This window comes from Taudactylus pleione, unplaced genomic scaffold, assembly GCF_031769625.1.
Source record: "Taudactylus pleione unplaced genomic scaffold, aTauple2 ptg000381l, whole genome shotgun sequence".
Taxonomy (NCBI): domain Eukaryota; kingdom Metazoa; phylum Chordata; class Amphibia; order Anura; family Myobatrachidae; genus Taudactylus; species Taudactylus pleione.
In genome coordinates this window covers 3,979,433-4,000,518 of record NW_028284782.1, presented here as the reverse complement: position 1 = coordinate 4,000,518, position 21,086 = coordinate 3,979,433, and the positions used below count along the sequence as shown (strand labels likewise).

At 43.2% G+C, this 21,086-nt stretch overlaps 1 protein-coding gene across 1 annotated transcript in view; it reads left to right on the top strand.

The window, feature by feature from the left end:
* ATP7A (ATPase copper transporting alpha) overlaps nucleotides 1–21,086 on the top strand; it is a 152,387-nt gene that overhangs the window by 95,496 nt on the left and 35,805 nt on the right. Inside the window, exons 9-15 of the mRNA XM_088445554.1 lie at nucleotides 5,619–5,838; nucleotides 12,243–12,476; nucleotides 13,061–13,152; nucleotides 14,391–14,518; nucleotides 15,353–15,507; nucleotides 17,347–17,481; nucleotides 20,076–20,270. Coding sequence (XP_088301680.1) covers nucleotides 5,619–5,838; nucleotides 12,243–12,476; nucleotides 13,061–13,152; nucleotides 14,391–14,518; nucleotides 15,353–15,507; nucleotides 17,347–17,481; nucleotides 20,076–20,270 — 1,159 coding nt within the window. The remainder of the gene's footprint in view (nucleotides 1–5,618; nucleotides 5,839–12,242; nucleotides 12,477–13,060; nucleotides 13,153–14,390; nucleotides 14,519–15,352; nucleotides 15,508–17,346; nucleotides 17,482–20,075; nucleotides 20,271–21,086) is intronic.

The window sequence follows — 21,086 nt, the reverse complement described above, 5'->3', positions numbered from 1 at the left end:
GTGTACATTAAACCATCAAAAATCAAAGGTTTCATTATCTCAATCATGCCAAAAAAATTCTGTATTTCGGAATATTCCGTATTTCAGAATATTTGGATATGGAAGACTCAACCTGTAGTAGAAAATATATTTTAATTTACTGGTACATTACTAGTCCTTGCAAGCTTTGCAGTGTCTCATTGTAATGGCTTACAGAGAATTTTGAGAACCACAAGTGTCAGCATGCACTGGTACTTTCAGTGCAACTGCAAAAAAAAAGTTAAACAAATGGCTGTAATCACACACTGGATTTACAAGTTTTTTTTTTTTTTTTTTTTTTAAACAGATCCTCACACATCCCATGTTTTGCACTTTATTAGTCCCGATCCTCAGGGTTGCTAGTCTTTAATCCATGTATGCACGTTCTTGGGGGGAAAAAAAATAAAAAAAACTGATATAGACAACGTATAAATTGTCTGTGATGGACCCCGTCACGAATGAGAGGTGATTGCCATAGTAATGAATGGGAGCACTATGATTAGTGAGAGTGTGGTAACAGCTGCACTCTCACCAAACAGAGTGCTCCCATTACTACTAAACCACAGAGTTTAGAAACAGATGGAGGTTGACAGTGGGTTTAGTTTTAAAAGTCAAAATGACTTTTACTATATGCTGTGGTTTTGGCTTTGAACCACACCTGATACATTTTGCCCATAGTGTAGACTGTCTCCTGTTAGGGTGTGGAATAAAGTGCTATGGCCATTAAAGTGAAACTAGTGAAAGTTACTATATAGATGCATATACGTATACTTTCTTTAGGTCCACACTGACCATCTCTGGGCTTTTCTGGTAAGCACATTCTATTATTTTTTCGCTACTTCACCAGTAGTAGTTTTACTTCTGCACTAAAGGGTGCTTTGTATCATTTCATTCTGTACAGATCATCCAACCGTGCTAACATCTGTAAATATAGGACCGAGCAGCCATCTTAAAATATAGGAAGTTTGTTTAGATCTTTATATTTTCACTTTGTTTTTTGGTTATTAATGATTGTATACCTAAGGGGTGTTGATTAAATATTCACCATTATTTTCGTACCACTTGCATATTTTATTGGCAAATATCTGTATTACTCACTGTAGTATCATTCCTTACAATGCGTCCCACTATTATAATAACGGACAAGAAAATGGAAATTATTGTAACACTCCCTAGCGGCGTTCATATGCATTAACATGTTAAATAACCTCACTACACACAGAAGTATAATATAGACCATAACACTAATCCACCTCAGAAATCCACTTACTAATACCATGGATAGGATATATATATATAGATATATATATATATATATATCTATCTATATCTATCTATTTATTTATTATATATGTGTGTGTATGAGAGTCTGGCTCTTAGCTTCAATTTGCTGCACTCAAATTGTGATGATCATCTAAGGAAGTAAAGTCTAGCCAGAACATTTAGGTGATACACGATCCCGCATTTATGTACTATCGGTCCCAAATTCTAATCTGTTAATACTGCTTAAATATCTCAACACTCCACTAATCCTTTGTTTGTTCTGGCTCTTATGATAACCTTTTAGTTGCTTGTGATAGAAATAAAGGTGTTTTATATGTAAGCAAATGTCTTTACAGTATCCACAAACATGTAGTAATAGAAATGGGTTTAATATACTTGTTTTTTGCCGATTACTGACGTGTTTCGTTGCACCAGGTAAATTCATCAGAGGAATATTTCTCTTACTTCTCCAAGTCTTTTAAAGTTCCTTCTATTCCAAAATATTTCTTAACTAACAGATGGGTCAGCTTCAGGTGATATGAGCATAAAAATGCATTTAAATGAGAAATAAAATAGAAATGGGGGAATTAAAGTTGGCACAATGTATACGATTTGCCACATTGCTACGGAAAATTCTGTCTGTCTACTTTGCAAGTTTCGTCCCACACCCCATAGAGAAACGCAGGAAACCTTGTGATGCCTGCATAACCATAATTTGCCAAATGTGCACAGCCCTGCAGCACATCGCCAGCAATGGAAATCTCTAGTTTGTTTCAGATGGGTTGTTTAAAAAAAAAAAAAAAAAAGGCTTCAAAACCATAATTATATGCTTAATGTCTCTAAATATGTAACATAGATTTTTAGATATACTTTGATATCCATACAAACTAGACTACACAGCCTCTAGCAGTATGTTCTATTCTAACTTAAAAGCTTTCTCTAGTCAGAAGCGGGTAGTTGTATAACTAGGCATTAACATGGTAAACACTCAGGGAATATAATACACCATGTTAAAGATAACTCATCCTGGGCATCTGTATATCACATTTTAACTGTCTATTTAGCTTAGTAATAAAAGAAGGTGCAGATGTTCACACTATTGAATTGATGTGTTTCAATCAGACCCATTGCCACAGGTGTAATCAACACCTAGCCATGCAGTCTCAGTTTGCAAACATTTGTGATACTTAATGGGTCATTCTGAAGAGCTCAGTGACTTCAAACGTGGTACTGTGATAGGATGCCACCTTTGCATTAAGCCGGTTTGTGAAGTTTCATCCCTGCTGGATGTTCCACCGTCAACTGTAAGTGATATTATTAGAAAGTGGAAGCATTTAGGAACAACAGCAACTCAGCCACGAAGCTGAACACCACGTAAAATCACAGAACGGGGTGAACGACTGTTTAGGCGCATGGGCGTAAAAGTCGCCAATGCTCTGCTGATTCCATAGCTAAAGAGTTCCAAACTTCCACTGGCATTAATGTAAGCACAAAAACTGTGCGGTTGGAGCTTAATGGAATGGGTTTCCATGGCCGAGCACCTGCATGCAAGCTTCACATCATCAAGTCCAATGCCAAGCGTCAGATGGAGTGGTGTAAAGCACACAGACACTGGATTGTGGAGCAGTGAAATCATGCTCCTCTGGCAGTCAGATGAGCGAGTCTGGGTTTGGGGGATGCTTTGAGAATGTTACCCGTCTGACTGCATTGTGCCAACTGTCAAGTTTGGCGGAGGAGGGATAATGGTATGGCGCTGTTTTTCAGGGTTTGGGCTAGACACCTTCACTCCAGTGAAGGGCAATCTTAATGCTTCAGCATACCAAGACATTTTGGACAATGCTATGCTTCCAACGTAGTGGCAACAGTTTGGGGAAAGCCCTTTTCTATTCCCACATGACTGTGCCCCAGTGCACAAAGAAAGGACTATAAAGACATGGTTTGATGAGTTCGGTGTGGAAGAACTTGACTGGCCCGTTCAGAGCCCTGACCTTAACCCCATCGAGCACCTTTGGGATGAACTGGAACGGATATTGTGAGCCAAACCTTCTTGTTCAACATCAGTGCCTGACCTCATAAATACTCTACAGAATGAATGGGCACAAATCCCCACAGAAACACTCCAAAATGTTGTATTGAAAACAATGTCATTACAGTCCCTGTTGGTGTACTAGTCCGATGTCCGAATACTTTTGACCATATAGTGTTTATATACAGATGTCTCCTCTTATATCTAGCCCCCTTTCGCGTTAAACAGCCCTTCGAATCACGCCATGCAGTGACTGTGTATCGACAAGCGTATTTTGTGCGACTTTTTACCTTTTTAAATGCGTCTTATTCACACAGTGATGTGAATAGCTAGCACAAGTAGCTTCTGCTGATTAAAATGATATCCAGCATGCCTATGTTCTCTGTGTCTGCTGGTGTATCTGCATGCGAAATGCTACGTTACAGTGTTACAGCTGCTGACACTGTAACATAGTATGTCACATACAGATACACCCGCAGATGCACAGAGAACGCTGGGTGCTACCGAGGCACACGGAGCTCCCACGTTATGTGTGGCACGACTTGTAGCGCATGAAGGATAGATGTATGTGGACACATCTGTATATATTGAATTATTACAATTTCAAAACAACACACTCATGATCGTTTCAAGGTGGTGGTATACCTTCTATAGTAGCAAGTAGCAGCATTTATCAAAAATGGTAACTATAGAAGGCTTAATAGTACAATGTATGAAAATATAAATGTAAGTGCACACAATCCTAAAATGAAGCCGTACCAGATAAGTAAAATCAGGCTTCTGTGATTAGTCGGATCCAGGCTTCGTTATGTGTTCATTCATCTTTGATTGTTTTCAATGGTTGAACTAATATTTAAAATCAAAACTGGAGAAGCCACATAGTGTAATACATAGATACAACTTTAGTTTAAAAAAAAAAATAGATTGCATGTACTTCTTATATTGTAAAATCTGCTTATCTAATATTTCTCTGTAGCAAGGACCGCTTGTTTTCGTGAGAGTAAACCCACATAAAGGTTCTAGCTGGAAGCAGCTCTCCAGAAGTTCAAGGCAGAAGCAAGATCAGTCTCTTGCGTATTATGTGTATTTCTTAAAATCCTGTTCCATAGACAAACTGGCTGTATGGGCTGGATCAGAGTACACTCTCTCCATGGCTTGGCATTACTTGCAGCAGACACTGGATCAGAGTACACTCTCTCCATGGCTTGGCATTAATTGCGCAGACACTGGATCAGGGTACACTCTCTCCATGGCTTGGCATTACTTGCAGCAGACACTGGATCAGGGTACACTCTCCATGGCTTGGCATTATTTGCGCAGACACTGGATCAGGGTACACTCTCTCCATGGCTTGGCATTACTTGCAGCAGACACTGGATCAGAGTACACTCTCTCCATCGCTTGGCATTAATTGCGCAGACACTGGATCAGGGTACACTCTCTCCATGGCTTAGCATTACTTGCAGCAGACACTGGATCAGGGTACACTCTCTCCATGGCTTGGCTTTACTTACCACAGACACTGGATCAGAGTACACTCTCTCCATGGCTTGGCATTATTTGCGCAGACACTGGATCAGAGTACACTCTCTCCATGGCTTGGCATTACTTGCCACAGACACTGGATCAGAGTACACTCTCTCAATGGCTTGGCATTACTTGCAGCAGACACTGGATCAGGGTACACTCTCTCCATGGCTTGGCATTACTTGTCGCAGACAATGCATCAGAGTACACTCTCTCCATGGCTTGGCATTGTTTGCGCAGACACTGGATCAGGGTACACTCTCTCCATGGCTTGGCATTACTTGCCGCAGACACTGGATCAGAGTACACGCTCTCCATGGCTTGGCATTGTTTTGCACAGACACTGGAACAGAGTACACTCTCTCCATGGCTTGGCATTACCTGCTGCAGACACTGGATCAGGGTACACTCTCTCCATGGCTTGGCAGTACTTGCTGCAGACACTGGATCAGGGTACACTCTCTCCATGGCTTGGCATTACTTGCCGCAGACACTGGATCAGAGTACACTCTCTCCATGGCTTGGCATTACTTGCCGCAGACACTGGATCAGAGTACACTCTCTCCATGGCTTGGCATCACTTGCCGCAGACACTGGATCAGTTTTGCTCACATACACTCTCTAGTGTGCCTTTTGTATATCAAGTGTTACTTGTTACTGTATTTGTGTAAGATATAACTTCAACATCACTGACTAATATTTGGTGTATGTGCCTTTATGTGTATAATGTAGACATTTTGATAAAGACAAAAGAATCACCTTAATGTATTATTCTGTTGTCAAGGTGGAAATGGTCATTCCTGATTAGTCTGATCTTCTGCATTCCTGTGATGGGATTAATGATTTACATGATGTTCATGGACAGTGATCAGATGGCTCACCATCGCAACATGACCATGGATGACATAACAATGTATCATCCTACAATGGTCTTGGAGTATCAGATCATGCCAGGCCTTTCCATCATGAACCTGCTGTCCTTCCTGTTGTGTATTCCTGTGCAGGTAAATAAATGCATAATACCCAAAATCCATGTTTGTTTATGACATTGCATAGCTTATATAAAACTTGGGGGTTTATTTACTAAGTGTCGGGTTCTAAAATCTGGCACTTCCTATAGGGTTTATGCACGAAATTTAAGAAGGCAATCATTTTACTAGCAAAACACAGCTAGTAAAAGCATTGCCCTTTTAAATTACAATTATACATGCGATCGGTAGCCCCGACACTTAGTAAATAAACCACCTGGAATCTCATGGTTTCCACTGTTATGCACGAACCCTCATTTCGCTGTGGTTGGGGTATCGAAAACTGTGGAAATTTGGGCCAAGGAACTTTTTTCAGACCTTTTTATCAAGCTCCACGTTGCACCAGGCCAGAAAGATTGAGGAATAATGTGTCCTTCTTGGGCTATACAGCCTATAATATTGGGAAATTGTTGACCAGGGCAATAGTCAGCTTAGTGGCAACATGGCAGACATTTTCGTTAAAGTTCTGGGAAATTGATCCCAATTCCAATAAATATCTAAGCTCTCTCCTCATCACAGAGGAAGTCTCTGAATGATCTCTAATTAGAGAGGTAGATTTTCAGGCTTTTTTTTTCAAAACAGAATGGGGGACACTGCCATGACATTGGGTAGGGGCCAACTCAGGAGATCAGGCACTAAAGCGACAGGTGTTAGACTTTACACCCTCCCCTAGGGCCTAGTGCCTAGGAGAAGACCCGTGGCTAGTTAGTCAGAACGCTTTCTTTTTAAAAATGTTATGTGTATATCAGTGCCTCAGACCCTCCAGGCAGGGCTCAGTGTGCTGGCCATGGGAGCAGATAGTTAGTGAGCCTACTGTGTGCTCCTTTTTCCTCCGTGCATACCTTCATCAGCGAGTCACCACTACACTCAGTTGCGGAACTCCCGGAGAAAATGGAGTAATTTGCTGCCGGGCGCCAGTCCTGAAGGGGTACCTGGCTCCATTGTCCCCCGGCCGTTCCGGGCACTGCATGGAGAAGGAGCGCCGCTGATCGGCGCTTCACCTCCATTGGCGTAACTACGGGAGGTGCAGGGGGTGCGGTCGCATCCCCTGCACTCTCCATATGCGGGGCGCCCGCTGTGTGTGTTACCAGCAGGCGCCGGGCTCCTTCTCTTCAACCACCACCAGCCCCAGCGGCAGCCGGAGCTCACTCCTGCGCTCTGCCTGCCGGGTGCCACAATGCACTATGGGTGTGACGTCATGACGTCACTACCATAGTTCCGAGGAGCTGGCGCCGGAGACGGACGGCAGCAGCACTGGAGCGGGGTTCAAGGTAAGTATTTAAGTATTTGTGTGTGTGTGTGCGTGCGCGGTGCTCACTACAGGGGGCACTACTGGGGGCATTACTACAGGGGGCACTACTGGGGCTTACTACAGGGGCCTTACCAGTGGCGTAACTTCATCCCAGGTGCCCGGAAGCAAGATAAATATTGGTACCCCCCCCAATTTTTTTTTAAAATTAACCAGCCCCAGCTGCCGTCGCCCCCCTATGCAGTTCCCCCAGTAGCGGCCCTCCTGTGCAGTGCCCTCTGCAGAGGTCCCCCTATGCAGTGCCCACCTATGTAGTGCCCCCCCAGTAATGGTCCCCCTATGCAGTACCTCCAGTAGTTGTGCCCCTATGCAGTGCCCCTGGTAGTAAGGGCTCCTGTAGTGCCCCCAGTTGTAATGCCCTTGTAGTACCCCCAGTAGTAATGCTCCTTGCAGTGCCCCAGTAGTAATGCCCCTTTAAGTGCCCCCAGTAGTAAGGACCCCTGTAGTGCCCCCTGTAGTGGCCCCAGTAGTGCCCCCTGTAGTGATGCCCCCTGTAGTGCCAGTAGTGCCCCCTGTAGTGAGCCCCTGTAGTGAGCCCCAGTAATGCCCCCTGTAGTGAGCACCCCGCGGTCACACAAAAAAAAAAAACCAATACTTACCTTGAACCCCGCTCCAGTGCTGCTGCCGTCCGGCGCCCGCTCCTCGGAACTCGGAACTATGGGAGTGACGTCATGACATCACTCCCATAGTGCATTACGGGACCCGGCAGGCAGAACGCAGGAGTGAGCTCCGGCTGGGGCCGGGGTGGGTGGGGGTTGAAGAGAAGGCGCCCGGCATATGGAGGGTGCAGGGGATGCGACCGCAGCCCCTGCACCACCCGTAGTTACGCCAATGGAGGTGGAGCGCCGATCAGCGACGCTCCTTCTCCATGCAGTGCCCGGAACGGCTGGGGGACAATGGAGCCAGGTGCCCCCTTCAGGGCTGGCGCCCAGCGGCAAATGATTCCAGTGGCCCCGGGAGTTCCGCCACTGGGGCTTAGTACAGGGGGCTTACTACTGGGGGCACTACAGGGGCCTAACTACTGGGGCACTGCAGGGAGCGTTACTACTGGGGGCACTACAAGAACATTACAACTGGGGGCACTGCATAGGGGCACAACTACTGGAGGTACTGCATAGGGGGACCATTACTGGGGGGCACTACATAGGCAGGCACTGCATAGGGGGCCGCTACTGGGGGAACTGCATAGGGGGGCAACGGCAGCTGGGGCTGGCTTAGGTGCCTGGAGGGATGGTTCATTTTAATTTTGTTTTGGGGGGGGTGGGTGGGTGGTTCCACCAACATTTATCTTGCCTCTGGGCACCTGGGATGAAGTTACGCCACTGACTACACTGGAGTAGTACTCGGGTCCATGCTTGAAGTGGCCTCAGCAGTCAGGAGTGCAGGGTGTCTGGCAGCCACGGCTGAACATGCGGGAGCCATGCCAGACGGTAAACCCCTGCTATGACTGACTTCCGGCTCACTACACCGGAGTGGTGCTTGTTACCAGGTTCCTCTGCCACTCAGACGCAGTGGGTTTTTGGCATCGTCTTGCTGCTTCCTGCCTTCCAGACTGCAAGCATCCAGCTGTTACTTTAGGATCCATAGCATGCAGCTTAATAGGGTGGGCAGTGTGTGGTGGTCAGTGAATGGGGAATTAGTGCTGCTGTATTGGTATTTAACACCTTATAGCAGGCTGTTTAAATTGAGCACACCGGTTAAAGTTACTTGGTATTTCTTGATTATTATACAACAGGATTGTTGCAAGAATCTGCACAGTGCATGTCATGATTGATGAAGGAGCCTTATGTGTTCAGATGTTACATCACATGTTAGTAACTCTTTGGGCATACCATTTAAAGTGATTTTGTAGTGCATGATTATAGCATAACACAAATTTTGCACTATTTAGCCTGCATTTATAGTATAGAACCTGTTATTTGTCATATTATGCAAGATTAAGTTATTTAGCCTGTCCTAAAAAAAAAAAAAAAAAAAGCTTCTGCAGTACATTTAAGCACTTTTGTAATTCACTTTAGGCATGTTATTTAAGTTGGATTACTGCTATCCTGTCTGTGTGTATTAACGGGATTTTCTGTTTTTTCCCCCCTCTACTGCTTTTAACAAATATGTCAGGGAAGCAAGGCAAGGGGCTAGTTCAAAGCAAGTCTCATCCTCTGCTTTGTTTTTTGTTTGTTGCAAAGGCTTTAATTTGGCTTAATCTATTTCAGAGCTTTCTATGAGAGTAGACACTCGGGGGTATATGTACTAAAGTGCGGGCTTTTAGAAGTGGAGTTATTGCCCATAGCAACCAATCAGATTCTAGCGATTATCTTCTAGAAGGTGCTAGTTAAACGCTAAGTAGAATCTGATTGGTTGCTATGGGCAACAACTCTTCTTCTGCATGCCCGCACTTTAGTAAATAGCTTCCTCTCAGGAGGAAGGGGAATTAGAAGATCCAGACTGGGAGGATGCTCCTGCTCTGGGTATTCGAGATTTAATTGATGTGGTGTGTCAGACTTTATGGGGTCTATTACTAAGCTTTGTTAGGAGATAAAGTGAATGGAGGTAAGGTACCAGCCAATCAGCTCCTAACAGCCATGTCATAGGCTGTGTTTGAAAAATGACAGGAGATGATTGGCTGGTACCTTATCTCCGTTCACTTCATCTCCTAACAAAGCTTAGAAAATATACCCCTATATCTCAAGAAGTCTGAAGTTCCTGGGTCAAATGCTGCTTCATCTTTATTCAAGTGTAAAAATAAATCAATTTTGTTTTTCATGCCTTGCTTTACCTTCTCCTTCTGGACTCTGCACCTAAGGTGAAAGCTTCTCATTTTTTTCTTCTTGCTACTTCGGCAGAGGTAGGTCTCAGTCCTTTCGGGAGTCCTTTGTTACGAGAAGCTTCCGGGGTAGATCTTCCTTTGCCACCCATAGGTCCAGCTCCAACCCTGCGGACAAACCTACTACATGACATTCACAGGGCCCTCGTCCACTCTCAGGTGGTGGGGCCCTGCTTGCTTCAGTTCCAGGAGGTCTGGCTTCAATCTTTTCCAGACATCTGGGTGAGCAGAGCTGTACACAGGGGGTTACATTCTGGACTTTGACTAGGGGTCCTGCCCCAGCAGATTTTATGTCACCCCTTTCCCAGAGACTTGTCGTTACAATCCCTTGTAAATTCAGGAGTAATTGCTCCAGTCTCCGTTTCCCAACAGGGTCAAGGATTTTATTAAAGTCTCTTTTTGGTGGACAAGCCAGCATCTAAATCGTTACTTTGTTTTAGCCAAGTTCAAAATGCAGTCTCTTCGTATAGTAATTGCTGCAATGGATGAAGAGGAGTAGCTGGTGTCTATAGACCTCAAAGACTCATATCTCCATGTCATCATTTGGGAGGTTCACCATTAATTTCTCAGTTTTGCATTAAGAATCTGCATTATCAATTCCTGGCCCTTCCTTTCAGACTGTCCACGTCCCCCTATCAATATCTAAAGAATATGGTACATATGGTGGTCTTGTTGCGTCTCAGACGCGGTTTTCCGTCATCGCATATCTCCTGTTCTAGCAATGCTAGCTTTGGGCGCAAAGTTGTGTGTGCGACCTTGCCGGATGTGCCCCCTCTTGTTAGACTTGCTTTGTGAAGTCTCATTGTCACGCCAGTGTCCCCCAGCATGGATGAAAGAGGAAAATTGATTTTGGTGCGCACCGTAAAATACCTTCCCCTTAATTCAGCTGGGAGATGTTGCGTTCTGTTTTCCATTTTATGGCATTTGTTGTATTCTTACTCCATATGGCTTTGTTAGAAAATTAAACTAAAGTGCAGGTGGAAGTATTATAGTGAGGGGGGCTGTCACTTTAATGCCTGATATCCTGAGCTGGCCCTTACTAGCCAATGTCATGGCAGTGTCCCCTAGCTGGATTAAGAGGAAGGGTTTTTACGGTGAGTGCCAAAATTTAAATGATTCAATCTGTAGGGTTCATGTTTTATTCTTATTTTGTGTAGGTCCCTTTTTAACCAATACATTTTTTATTATTATAGCTTTAATCCACTTTAGAGAGTAGATCCAAATTTCACATGTTAGTTCTCCAGGTTGCAAGTAAAAGCTCTTTTGTTTAACCAAAGAGTTCTGATTCCAGGACCAAAGCTATCCAAATCCTGACTTTTTTTACCCCTCTGTCCCTCAGAAACCACTAGGAAAGAATATGTGCAACTTTCAAGATGCCGCTGGGTCCTGGCACTTCTAGTAGTTACTTTCTGTCAGTGAACCTCTTTCTCTTAGTTTCTTTATATCTTGGAGGCCCAAGAAATATGTATATAATTATAATAAGTCATATGGACATCTCCTGTCTTTGCATTCAATCCCTACTAGGTCATAGCCGTGGTCCCTCCATATCAGCAGTGTGCCAGATTCTACTCAGATTTGCTTCTTGTGCCAAGAGAGAGAGTTCTTTCTTAAGCAGGATAAATTCTAGTGGTACGGGAATCACCACTTGCCTAAGGGATGGGTACAGGATGCTGGCGCTCGGAATCCCGGTGGTTAGAATCCCGACGCCGGCATCCTGACAAGGTTAGGATATTGACATCTGTCGGTAGGTATCCTTACCCTCTCTCTACCCTAACCCTCCCTTCCCAGTGCCTAAACCTAACCTTCCCGTCCCTGCACCCTAAACCTAACCCTCCCTCTTACTGCCTAACCCTAACCGTCCCCCCAACCCCGCCGCTTACATTTAGGATTCCGGCAGTCTTGATGTCGGTCTCGGGATTCCGGCGCTGGCATTCTGAGCGCCGGAATCCCCACCATCGGGATATTGACCGCATCCCTTTGCCTAATGGTATCTCTAGCTGAAGTAGCCTTTTGGTACAAGACCGTCTTGACGTGGCTGAAGTAGGGGGTAAAGTTGGGACAGAAATGACATTGTGGGGGGGCACATGACATCAATGGGAGTCTATCCTCTTACGCCTTCAGTTTTATCAGGGAGTAAAATGTTTTTACTACTAGTTTATCCTTTCCTGTATACATGATTTGTTTGTGCCACTCTATAAAAGCATGTAATTACTAACATTCATTTCCTGTAATAATTCTTGGTGCTGTTAGTTTTTAGGTGGCTGGTACTTCTACATTCAAGCATACAAAGCACTGAAGCATAAAACTGCAAACATGGATGTCCTTATTGTTCTGGCCACCTCTATTGCTTTTATTTACTCGCTGGTTATCCTTCTGGTTGCAATGTGTGAAAAGGCCACAGTGAACCCAATTACATTTTTTGACACCCCACCAATGCTGTTTGTATTCATTGCACTGGGCAGATGGCTGGAGCATGTCGCCAAGGTAAGAACAGAGCAAATATTTAACAAAACATGTTTTATTCTCAGTGATACTATGGGGGGTATTCAGTTTGTAGTGAAAAGTCTTTGTAATTGAATACGGGGATAATTGAAACATGCGAAAATGACGTCATCACAGCCAAATTGAATACCCCCCTGAGTGTTGCTGAGAGCTAAATAGCCATAACTATTATAGAAAGAGCGACCTTTAATCTTAGATAGAACAACCGTAAAACCATATATATCTAATATATATATATATATATATATATATAATGGACATTTTTACAACTAAAGTATGAAAACTGTGGCTAGGGCCAAAACACCTTTTTTAAGTCTATGCTGACCATATGGAAAGTCGTGAACTATAAATCCGTGTGATTGTTGGTGAGGACAGAGTTACATGTGACAGAACCAGTGTCATGATATGAGAATGGAATTGGAAGCAAGCCGTAAGCTACGTTTTGACAGCTTCATAATAGAAGGACCGAGAACTTGAATTGCAGAGTAGTGCGGGCCCCTGTCAAACCCATGTGGTATAAATGGAACCTCTATGTGAAACTACAACTTGATTTACATCTGTTTTAGGGCAAAACATCAGAAGCTCTTTCTCGACTCATTTCTCTGCAAGCAACCGAAGCCACCATTGTAGCACTAGGACCTGATAACTCTGTTATAAGGTAAAATTCTCGCTATATATGTATATCTATCTATCTGAGCTGGGAGTGACTCAGTAAGGTGGGTTGGCACAGGTATCTGGAGCCATGCTGACTGCAGTGCATCCCACAGATGCTGGAAGGTGCGTGGAGGAGTATCCATAGAGCGATCACAACGACCGAGGTGCTCCCACAAATGCTTAATTGGGTTTAAGTCCGGGGAATTAGGGGACCAGGGAAGCACTTGGAAGTCTTGGTTGTGCTCGTCCAACCACTGTCAGACATTTCTAGCCGTGTGAAATGTCGCATTGTCTTGCTGGAAGATCTCATCCGCCTCAGGGAAGACAATCAGCATGTATGGGTGTACGTGCTCTGCAAGGATGGACTCATAATCAAATCTGTTGAGGGTGCCTTCCACATGGATGAGTGGGCCCAGAGAATGTCCTGAAAACATTCCCCAGACCATAACGCTGCCACCAGCAGCTTGTTTTCTTCCAACAATGATTGCAGGGTGTTCTCCGATGTTTCTCGCCTTACACGCCAATGTCCATCCGTTCGATGAAGCAGAAAACGTGACTCATCGGAGAAGGTAACCCTTCGCCAATCAGCGCAGGTCCAATTTCCGTTACAGGCGTGAAAATTGAAGCCTTTTCCACCAATGCACCTTCATTAGCCTAGGTGCAGTGACACGCAAAGGTGCCATTTGTCCAGTGACGATACACCTTAACCATAGCAGCATGCAAACAGTTCACAAACTGCGCTGTTTCAGAAATACTGCCACGCTTGGCCCGAAAGCCAATGATCGTCCCTTTTTGCAACTCTGATAAATCGCCCCTCTTACCCATGACGGCAACGAGTGATGTGTGCAGGCGGCCTATCGCACACCTTATATACCCACCAAACCAGCACACGGCATGTGAAGTACTTCATGGCTACACACTTCTAGGAGTGACTCGACTGTGTATACATCCTCTTGTCCTGCCCCGCACGCCACTCCAATTTACTTCATTTTTCCATGTATTGTGATTTCTGGATGTTTGTGTCCGTTGGGGTCTTTATTGTATTGTCCTTTCTGCTTACGTACTATCATGTATTTCACTGAAAGAAAATCCTATTTGTCCAAATACAATGGTTTATAGTTCACTTTTCTAGACTAAATAATACAACCAACATTATTGCCGGTGTAAATATGAAACTTGATAAGTCATATGGGCTTATTCTTCCCTCAGTAATACGGGGTTAATTATGTTTGTATGTGACAGTGAAGAGCAGGTACATGTGGAATTGGTTCAACGAGGGGACATTGTGAAAGTGATGCCTGGTGGAAAATTTCCTGTGGATGGACTAGTGATTGAAGGCCACTCAATGGTGGATGAATCTCTTATTACAGGTAAACAGTGAGGATTATAGAGGTGTGTTGATTACAGTAGAAACGCATATTAAACTCTGGACCTGATTCAGACCCGGTCGCAAGCGCCAAGCGCTCGCAACCGGGTCGATGTTTGTCCACTGGTTAGCCGGCTCCATCGTGCGCATGTGCGATACCCGGCTAGCGACCCTGCTAGTTTGCCCACTGGTTAGCCTGCTCCGTCGCTCTGGGTCTCGCACCAAAGGGGGCGAGCTATCAATGGTGATTGACAGCTCGCCCCGTTTGGTAGGCGTACCCGGGGGGTGGCTTCACAAACGGAGGCGTTCCCAAGCGAACGCCTGCTGTTTGTGGGCGGCCCCACTGTCAGTGGGAGAGCTTCCAGCTCTATTAGAGCCAGAAGCTCTCTGGGGCTTGCGGCCACGAGACCGTACCACAAGGGTCTTGTCACAAGCCCGATGGTCTTGACCATCGCGACCATCATCCTGGCCGCTCGCAATAGCTGTGGGTGGTCACACACAGCAATGCGAGGGGCCAGGAGGCCGCACAAGAAAAAAAAAAAAAACGCCCAGATTCAGAGCGAGCGCTCTTTCAGAGCGTCCGGCTCTGAATCAGGGCCTCTGTTTTGCTTTAGTGTTTAATGTATAACCTATAAATAGAAAACATAATTGCATGGGAAAGGTAGACTATTAATGCACATTATATGTTTTTTAATGGGAATAAACATCACATTAATACTTTTTATAATTAATTATTCTTTAGCCTGTGATTGCAGGAGGTGAATTTAATGACATTGTCTGCATGCAGCATTTATTATAGATGTAAAATCATAAAAGACTATATGCTTTTGTTACACAGGTGAGGCCATGCCTGTAAATAAGAAACAAGGGAGCAGTGTTATTGCCGGTTCTATTAACCAAAATGGGTCCCTACTCATTTCTGCCACTCATGTTGGGTCGGACACCACCCTCTCACAAATAGTTAAGCTTGTGGAAGAAGCACAAACATCAAAGGTAACAGATCTATGTAATAAGAAATGGACTACAGCCCAAACCTTATCGTCTGTTCACAGCATTAGAAAAACATGCACCTAGGAGGTTCAATTAAGCATAAACAAGGGTGATATGGATACAGCACCTGGCCCAGTTGGCATCACCCACATGCACTAAAGGAGTTCAGTTTAGTAACTGATAGACCATTATTTCTTATGTGTTGTGCTGCACGCTGTAGAGATAGGTGTCTCCACAGCTGGTGACATTAAAAGATTGTATTTAACCCTGGAACACTAACCTTAAAAAAAAAAAAAAAAATCACGTTATCGCTAACCATGAGACCCAACTGTATAGACACTAATCAGTGAATATTTATTCATTAAATTACACATGTTTTAGAACTAAAGGGAATTATCCACAGATGGGTAATGGTAAAAACAAATCGCAGACAGTCGGAAATCCAAAATTGCATGGTGAGCCATGCACATAGGCATTTCACAGTTTGTACACTTGAATGACGTCTTTGGCGACGTTGCAGTCCTTGGTAGGTTGTGCTGGAACCGGGTTTACTTGAAGGATACTCTGCAATAACACCCGGGTTTCATGAGGTAAAGTTGGTCGTTCCAACCATGGAACGATCAGACTAAGCTAGCTGTTAAAGATACAGATGCCTGGCCAAGACAGTTTTGTTTTGTCTGATGTTGTTCTCACTGTAGATCACCTACATCCTTCATCCGAAATAAGAAAATGTAAAGTGAACTATTTCCGGAAATGTTACCACACTATCGCTATCCATGGGGTCTGAGAGATGCAAATTCTCTATAACAGCTAAACTATCAACATTCCCAAAATTTATTTAGATATTATTGATACAGAGATAATATTATAGAAAGGTACTGAAGACCTCAGATTTTCAAATAAATTATTAATTTTATTTACAAATGTGAAAAATGTTTAAGTCTGATAGACCTATTGTTAGTGTTCCAGGGTTCCGAAAGAAAAATAAGTCTACTGGGGGTGTGGCCACGCCCCTACTCTGTGCAGCCACGCCCCTATTCTGTGCAGCCAGGCCCCACCATAGAGACGTCCGATGTGGTAGAAAAGCTTAAGGTTGGAATACTAGCTTTTTGGGAAAAGGATGCACACAGGTAGAGGGTATGCAGTCAGAGTTTGTATTTATGTAGATAACTCACGATCAGAATACTAATAATATACTAATGAGTCACTCGCAAATAGGAGTTTCCAATTCACCAAGTTGTACATACCTCCCAATTGTTACGAATTACAGGCTGCAAATGGGGTGGAGTTTGGACCAAAAGTGGGCATTTCTCGCTGGATTAGGGTCGGGTTTGGGCATATAAAGGCGTAGATTAGGATGGGACCTATTTTGTTATGATTTGGCATGTTCAATTGTTGGGAGATATGAGTTGTGCCCTTAAATATGCTGCTTCGTTTCTTTATGTACAGTATACTATTGCTATGATTTGTGTATCGGTTGTACATGTGCTGATCTTTGTCTGTATCACTATCCTGTTATGTTACTTCACATGCTTTCCCTCCTTGCTTTATCGCTCCATCTTGTGCTTTTCCTGTTATGCTGCTGTTCCGAGTTGTGTGTGTCTTTGTGAGCGTGTGGTCAGGACTGAGTGCAGAATGCTTAGAGAGTGTAGGCCCTAGTGATAGTGCACGTTGTACCCGCTTGGTGCCCTATAAGTAAAGGATAATGATAGTGGGTGAGAGTAACTTGCTGTTAGGAGTGTGAGAACAGTAGTCTCTTTTCATATGGACAATTCCAAGTCACTTCCTGTTGTCATATCTGCTGATAATACTTCTGAAATGTATTTGTTCTGTCTCTTCCAGGCTCCGATCCAGCAATTTGCTGATAAACTGAGTGGTTATTTTGTCCCTTTCATTGTCATCGTATCTGGCCTCACCTTGTTTGTCTGGATTATTATTGGTTATCACGACTTTGAACTTGTAGAGAAATATTTCCCTGTAAGTATAAACCAGGGACTAGCAAAAAAACAAAATAAAATAAAGACTAGCATGCAATTTTCGCCTTTATAATATTTGTTCTTTATTTACCAATGCAGACGTCATCCTGTACTAACTTTGCAGTTTTTTTTTTTTTTTTTTTAATTAAATATGCTAAGTCTCCAATTTCCATTCAGTCACATTTAAATGCCGGCTGCAGTCAATGTGTAAAATCATCCACTTTAATTACTAAAATATACATATAAAAATCTGTTCTATTTGGTTCTTCGCTAGAAAAATATTACCATTGAAATAAACACATTCGCCTACTACTGAAACTTCATGTAGACTACAGACTTTTGAGGAGTCACATAGACTCCCAGGATAGCAAGTCACCCTCCAGCAACACTCGCTTCATAGAGAAATGGGCAGTACAGGGAGCACGGTGATGTGATTCTTGGCAATTTGCACCATCATCTTAACTCCTTCACTGCGGAGGACAAGTGGCGCTTGTCATCCACATATACCTCAAAACGGCAGATGACGAATTCCACTCATCATCTGTAGCAAAGTGCCCAATGAAATATTATCCCCTAGTATGAAAGCGCCCTCCTTGAAACTAGCTGCCTCAATAGAAGTTAATGTCTGGTGATTAGTGTAATCACCAGACATAAACTTCCTACATTGCAAAAAAAAACATGGCGTACAGAGATGGGTTAAGGTATCCTCCAACCTAGCTTCCAATATTTACAGAGCACCCATTTTAAAAATGGGGGTCCCCTCTTTCAAATGATGGGTCCCCTAAGTACTTATTGACTGGTGATCGCCTACGATCAATGGACAGTGTTACCGTGTGCTACAGAAACCGTATGTGCCCTGTCACCCCCATAATGGCACCAATATTTGTAGGGGAGTCCGCGCTTTCAAATAAATTATGCGGTTCATTAGTAGACAATATTTCCCTGTGCTATGGAAAACAGATATTTTGCGTATATGGGTGGAAGATACTATGTGCTCGATCACTCTCATAAATACATCTGTAATGTGGGGGTCACTCGCATATGAAATAGGGGCATCTCCTCTTTCAAACGGTGTGCCCACGTGAGAGATAATGTCTGAGAATCACACTGATCTGCAGACATTAACCCCCTGCACTACAAAACAATGAGATGTAGTTGGGTGACCGGCGGACTGAATGCCAACGGTCTGAATCCCAACAGTGAATGCCCAGCACGGGTCTTAAAATAGGTGTCGAAATACCGACGCCTATCTTAATCCCAACGCTGGAATCCAGCTAACTGAAATCCTGAAGAAGATAAATCCGGCCAATCTAGCTGTTAGCCGAGGGGGGTGTTAAGCTTTTAGGCACCCCTAGGGGGACTTAGGGTTAGGCACCCCCTGGGAGCGTTAGGTTTAGGGTGCGGGAAGGGAGGGTTAGGCACCACCGGGGGGGTACTTACCAGCTCCAGTCGGTATTTCTTCAGGTTGGGCATCCACTGTCAGGATTTTGATCCCATTCCTAAAAAATATGTAGTGAGTAGAAAATGATATTCCCCTTTACAGGAGAAGTAATTCACCTGTCTAACATGTGGAACAGTCTGTGGCACTTCCCTTATGGCAAAGAGACTCTGTAGAATTCTACCATCTTGGCTGTGTGTGTGCGGAGGCTTCAGAAGACGACAGTGATTGTTTATAGTATTTTCTACATTGCCTGTGTGACTCTACAGTATTTGTCTTCTGTAAACAATGACTTTGTAGCTTTACCTCCTGACTCATTACTAGGTCCTCATACTTTCTATAACCCTATTAGATCTATAGTTATACACGATTTCTTCAAAATAAATAACTTTCAGTCTTGACATTTGGCCACACTATATTTTTCTGAGAGCTCTTTAGTGCCCTCTTGTGTGCAGTTACTGATTTCATCAACAATTTTAAGTACAGGTTGAGTCTCCCATATCCAAAATGCTTGGGACCAGGAGTATTTTGAATATCGGAATATTTGCATAAAATAATGAGATATCTTGGGAATGGGACCCAAATCTAAACACAAAATGCATTTATGTATTATATATAACTTATACACACAGCCTGCAGGTCATTTTATACAATATTTTTAATAATTTTGTGCATCAAAAAAAGATTGTGTACATACATGAAATTAATTTGTTTCATATATACCTTATACACACAGCCTGAAGGTTATTTTATACTATATTTTTGATAATTCGTGCTTTAAACAAAGTTTGTGTACATTGAACCATCAGAAAGCAAAGGTTTCACTTTCTCAGTCATGCTAAAAATATTCCGTATTTCGGAATATTTGGATATGGGAGACTCAACCTGTATATTGCATTTTCTCTTTGCCTATTTTATATTAAAGTAATTTGAAAGTTGTGTTGTTGTTTTTTTAAACTGATTCCTTAAATACTGTATGTGTATTTTATTTTTCTCTTATTAAACTGACTTTGTACATTTGAATCCCACTTTGATTTCGGTTCTGCTTCTGTCTAATGTGAATGTTTTTCAAAACTATTTTAAAATTGACCTGAAATAGTTTGGAAAACTTTCAAAGATTTTTAAAATATTTTAAAATCCTCTGTTTCTGTCCACAGGGCTACAACAAGAGCATTTCAAGGGGGGAAGTAATTATCCGCTTTGCCTTTCAAGCTGCCATAACTGTCTTGTGTATAGCTTGCCCCTGTTCTCTTGGTTTGGCAACCCCAACTGCAGTTATGGTTGGTACAGGAGTTGGGGCTCAGAATGGCATACTGATTAAAGGAGGTGAACCCCTAGAAATGGCACACAAAGTAAGTTATGTGCCACTTTGCTACTTGTCCTTTTAACATTTCGTACAAGAGTGGCAAAACATGCATATTTTATATAGCACATAGTGGTTTATGCAGCACTCTACAGAACATTTCAGACACAGTATCATTGATAGATTGAGGGTGCAACCTATTTATGAGGAATGGAACATAAGGAGACAGTGATTTGTCCAAGGACATCAGGAGGCAGAAGCTGAGTTTTTCAGGCACAGTCTCAATGGTTTGTTGTGCTTACAACATTCTGTCAAGATCTGGGACCCAGGAAACAGTCACTTATTTAAGGAGTGCAGGAACAGATCCTGGGAATCTAACTGGGGTCTAATGCAAGTTCTGGGGGAAGGGCTAGCAAACAAATAGGATTTTCATTCTGCAGTGCATATTTGAGTCCACACAACACATACAAATGGGCATGTCCCCATTGAGCAGCCTCAGTGAGATTCTGGTAATAAATAAATAATTCACTCACTGCACTTAGTGGCTAAGCAAATGACGGGTAGTACACATGATATCAAGCCTGACATAGATAGGTGGCTTTACGCGACAGTTTGAAATATTCAGAGTGTAGTTTAATAATGAATATATAGGTATGAATAATTTCTAATGACCATTCACTAATATAAACTTAACAATATTTGCTTAAAAGTAGTTTATACTGGATATTCCCAGAAATTAGGTCTGAAATGGCACAAGTGGTTTCATTATGAAGAAACATTTGGTGAAGTAGTGGTTACATCATTGTCCAGACTCCCGGTGATTATAGACCTGTCATCATGAGTTTATATTGTTTGCTTTTTAACT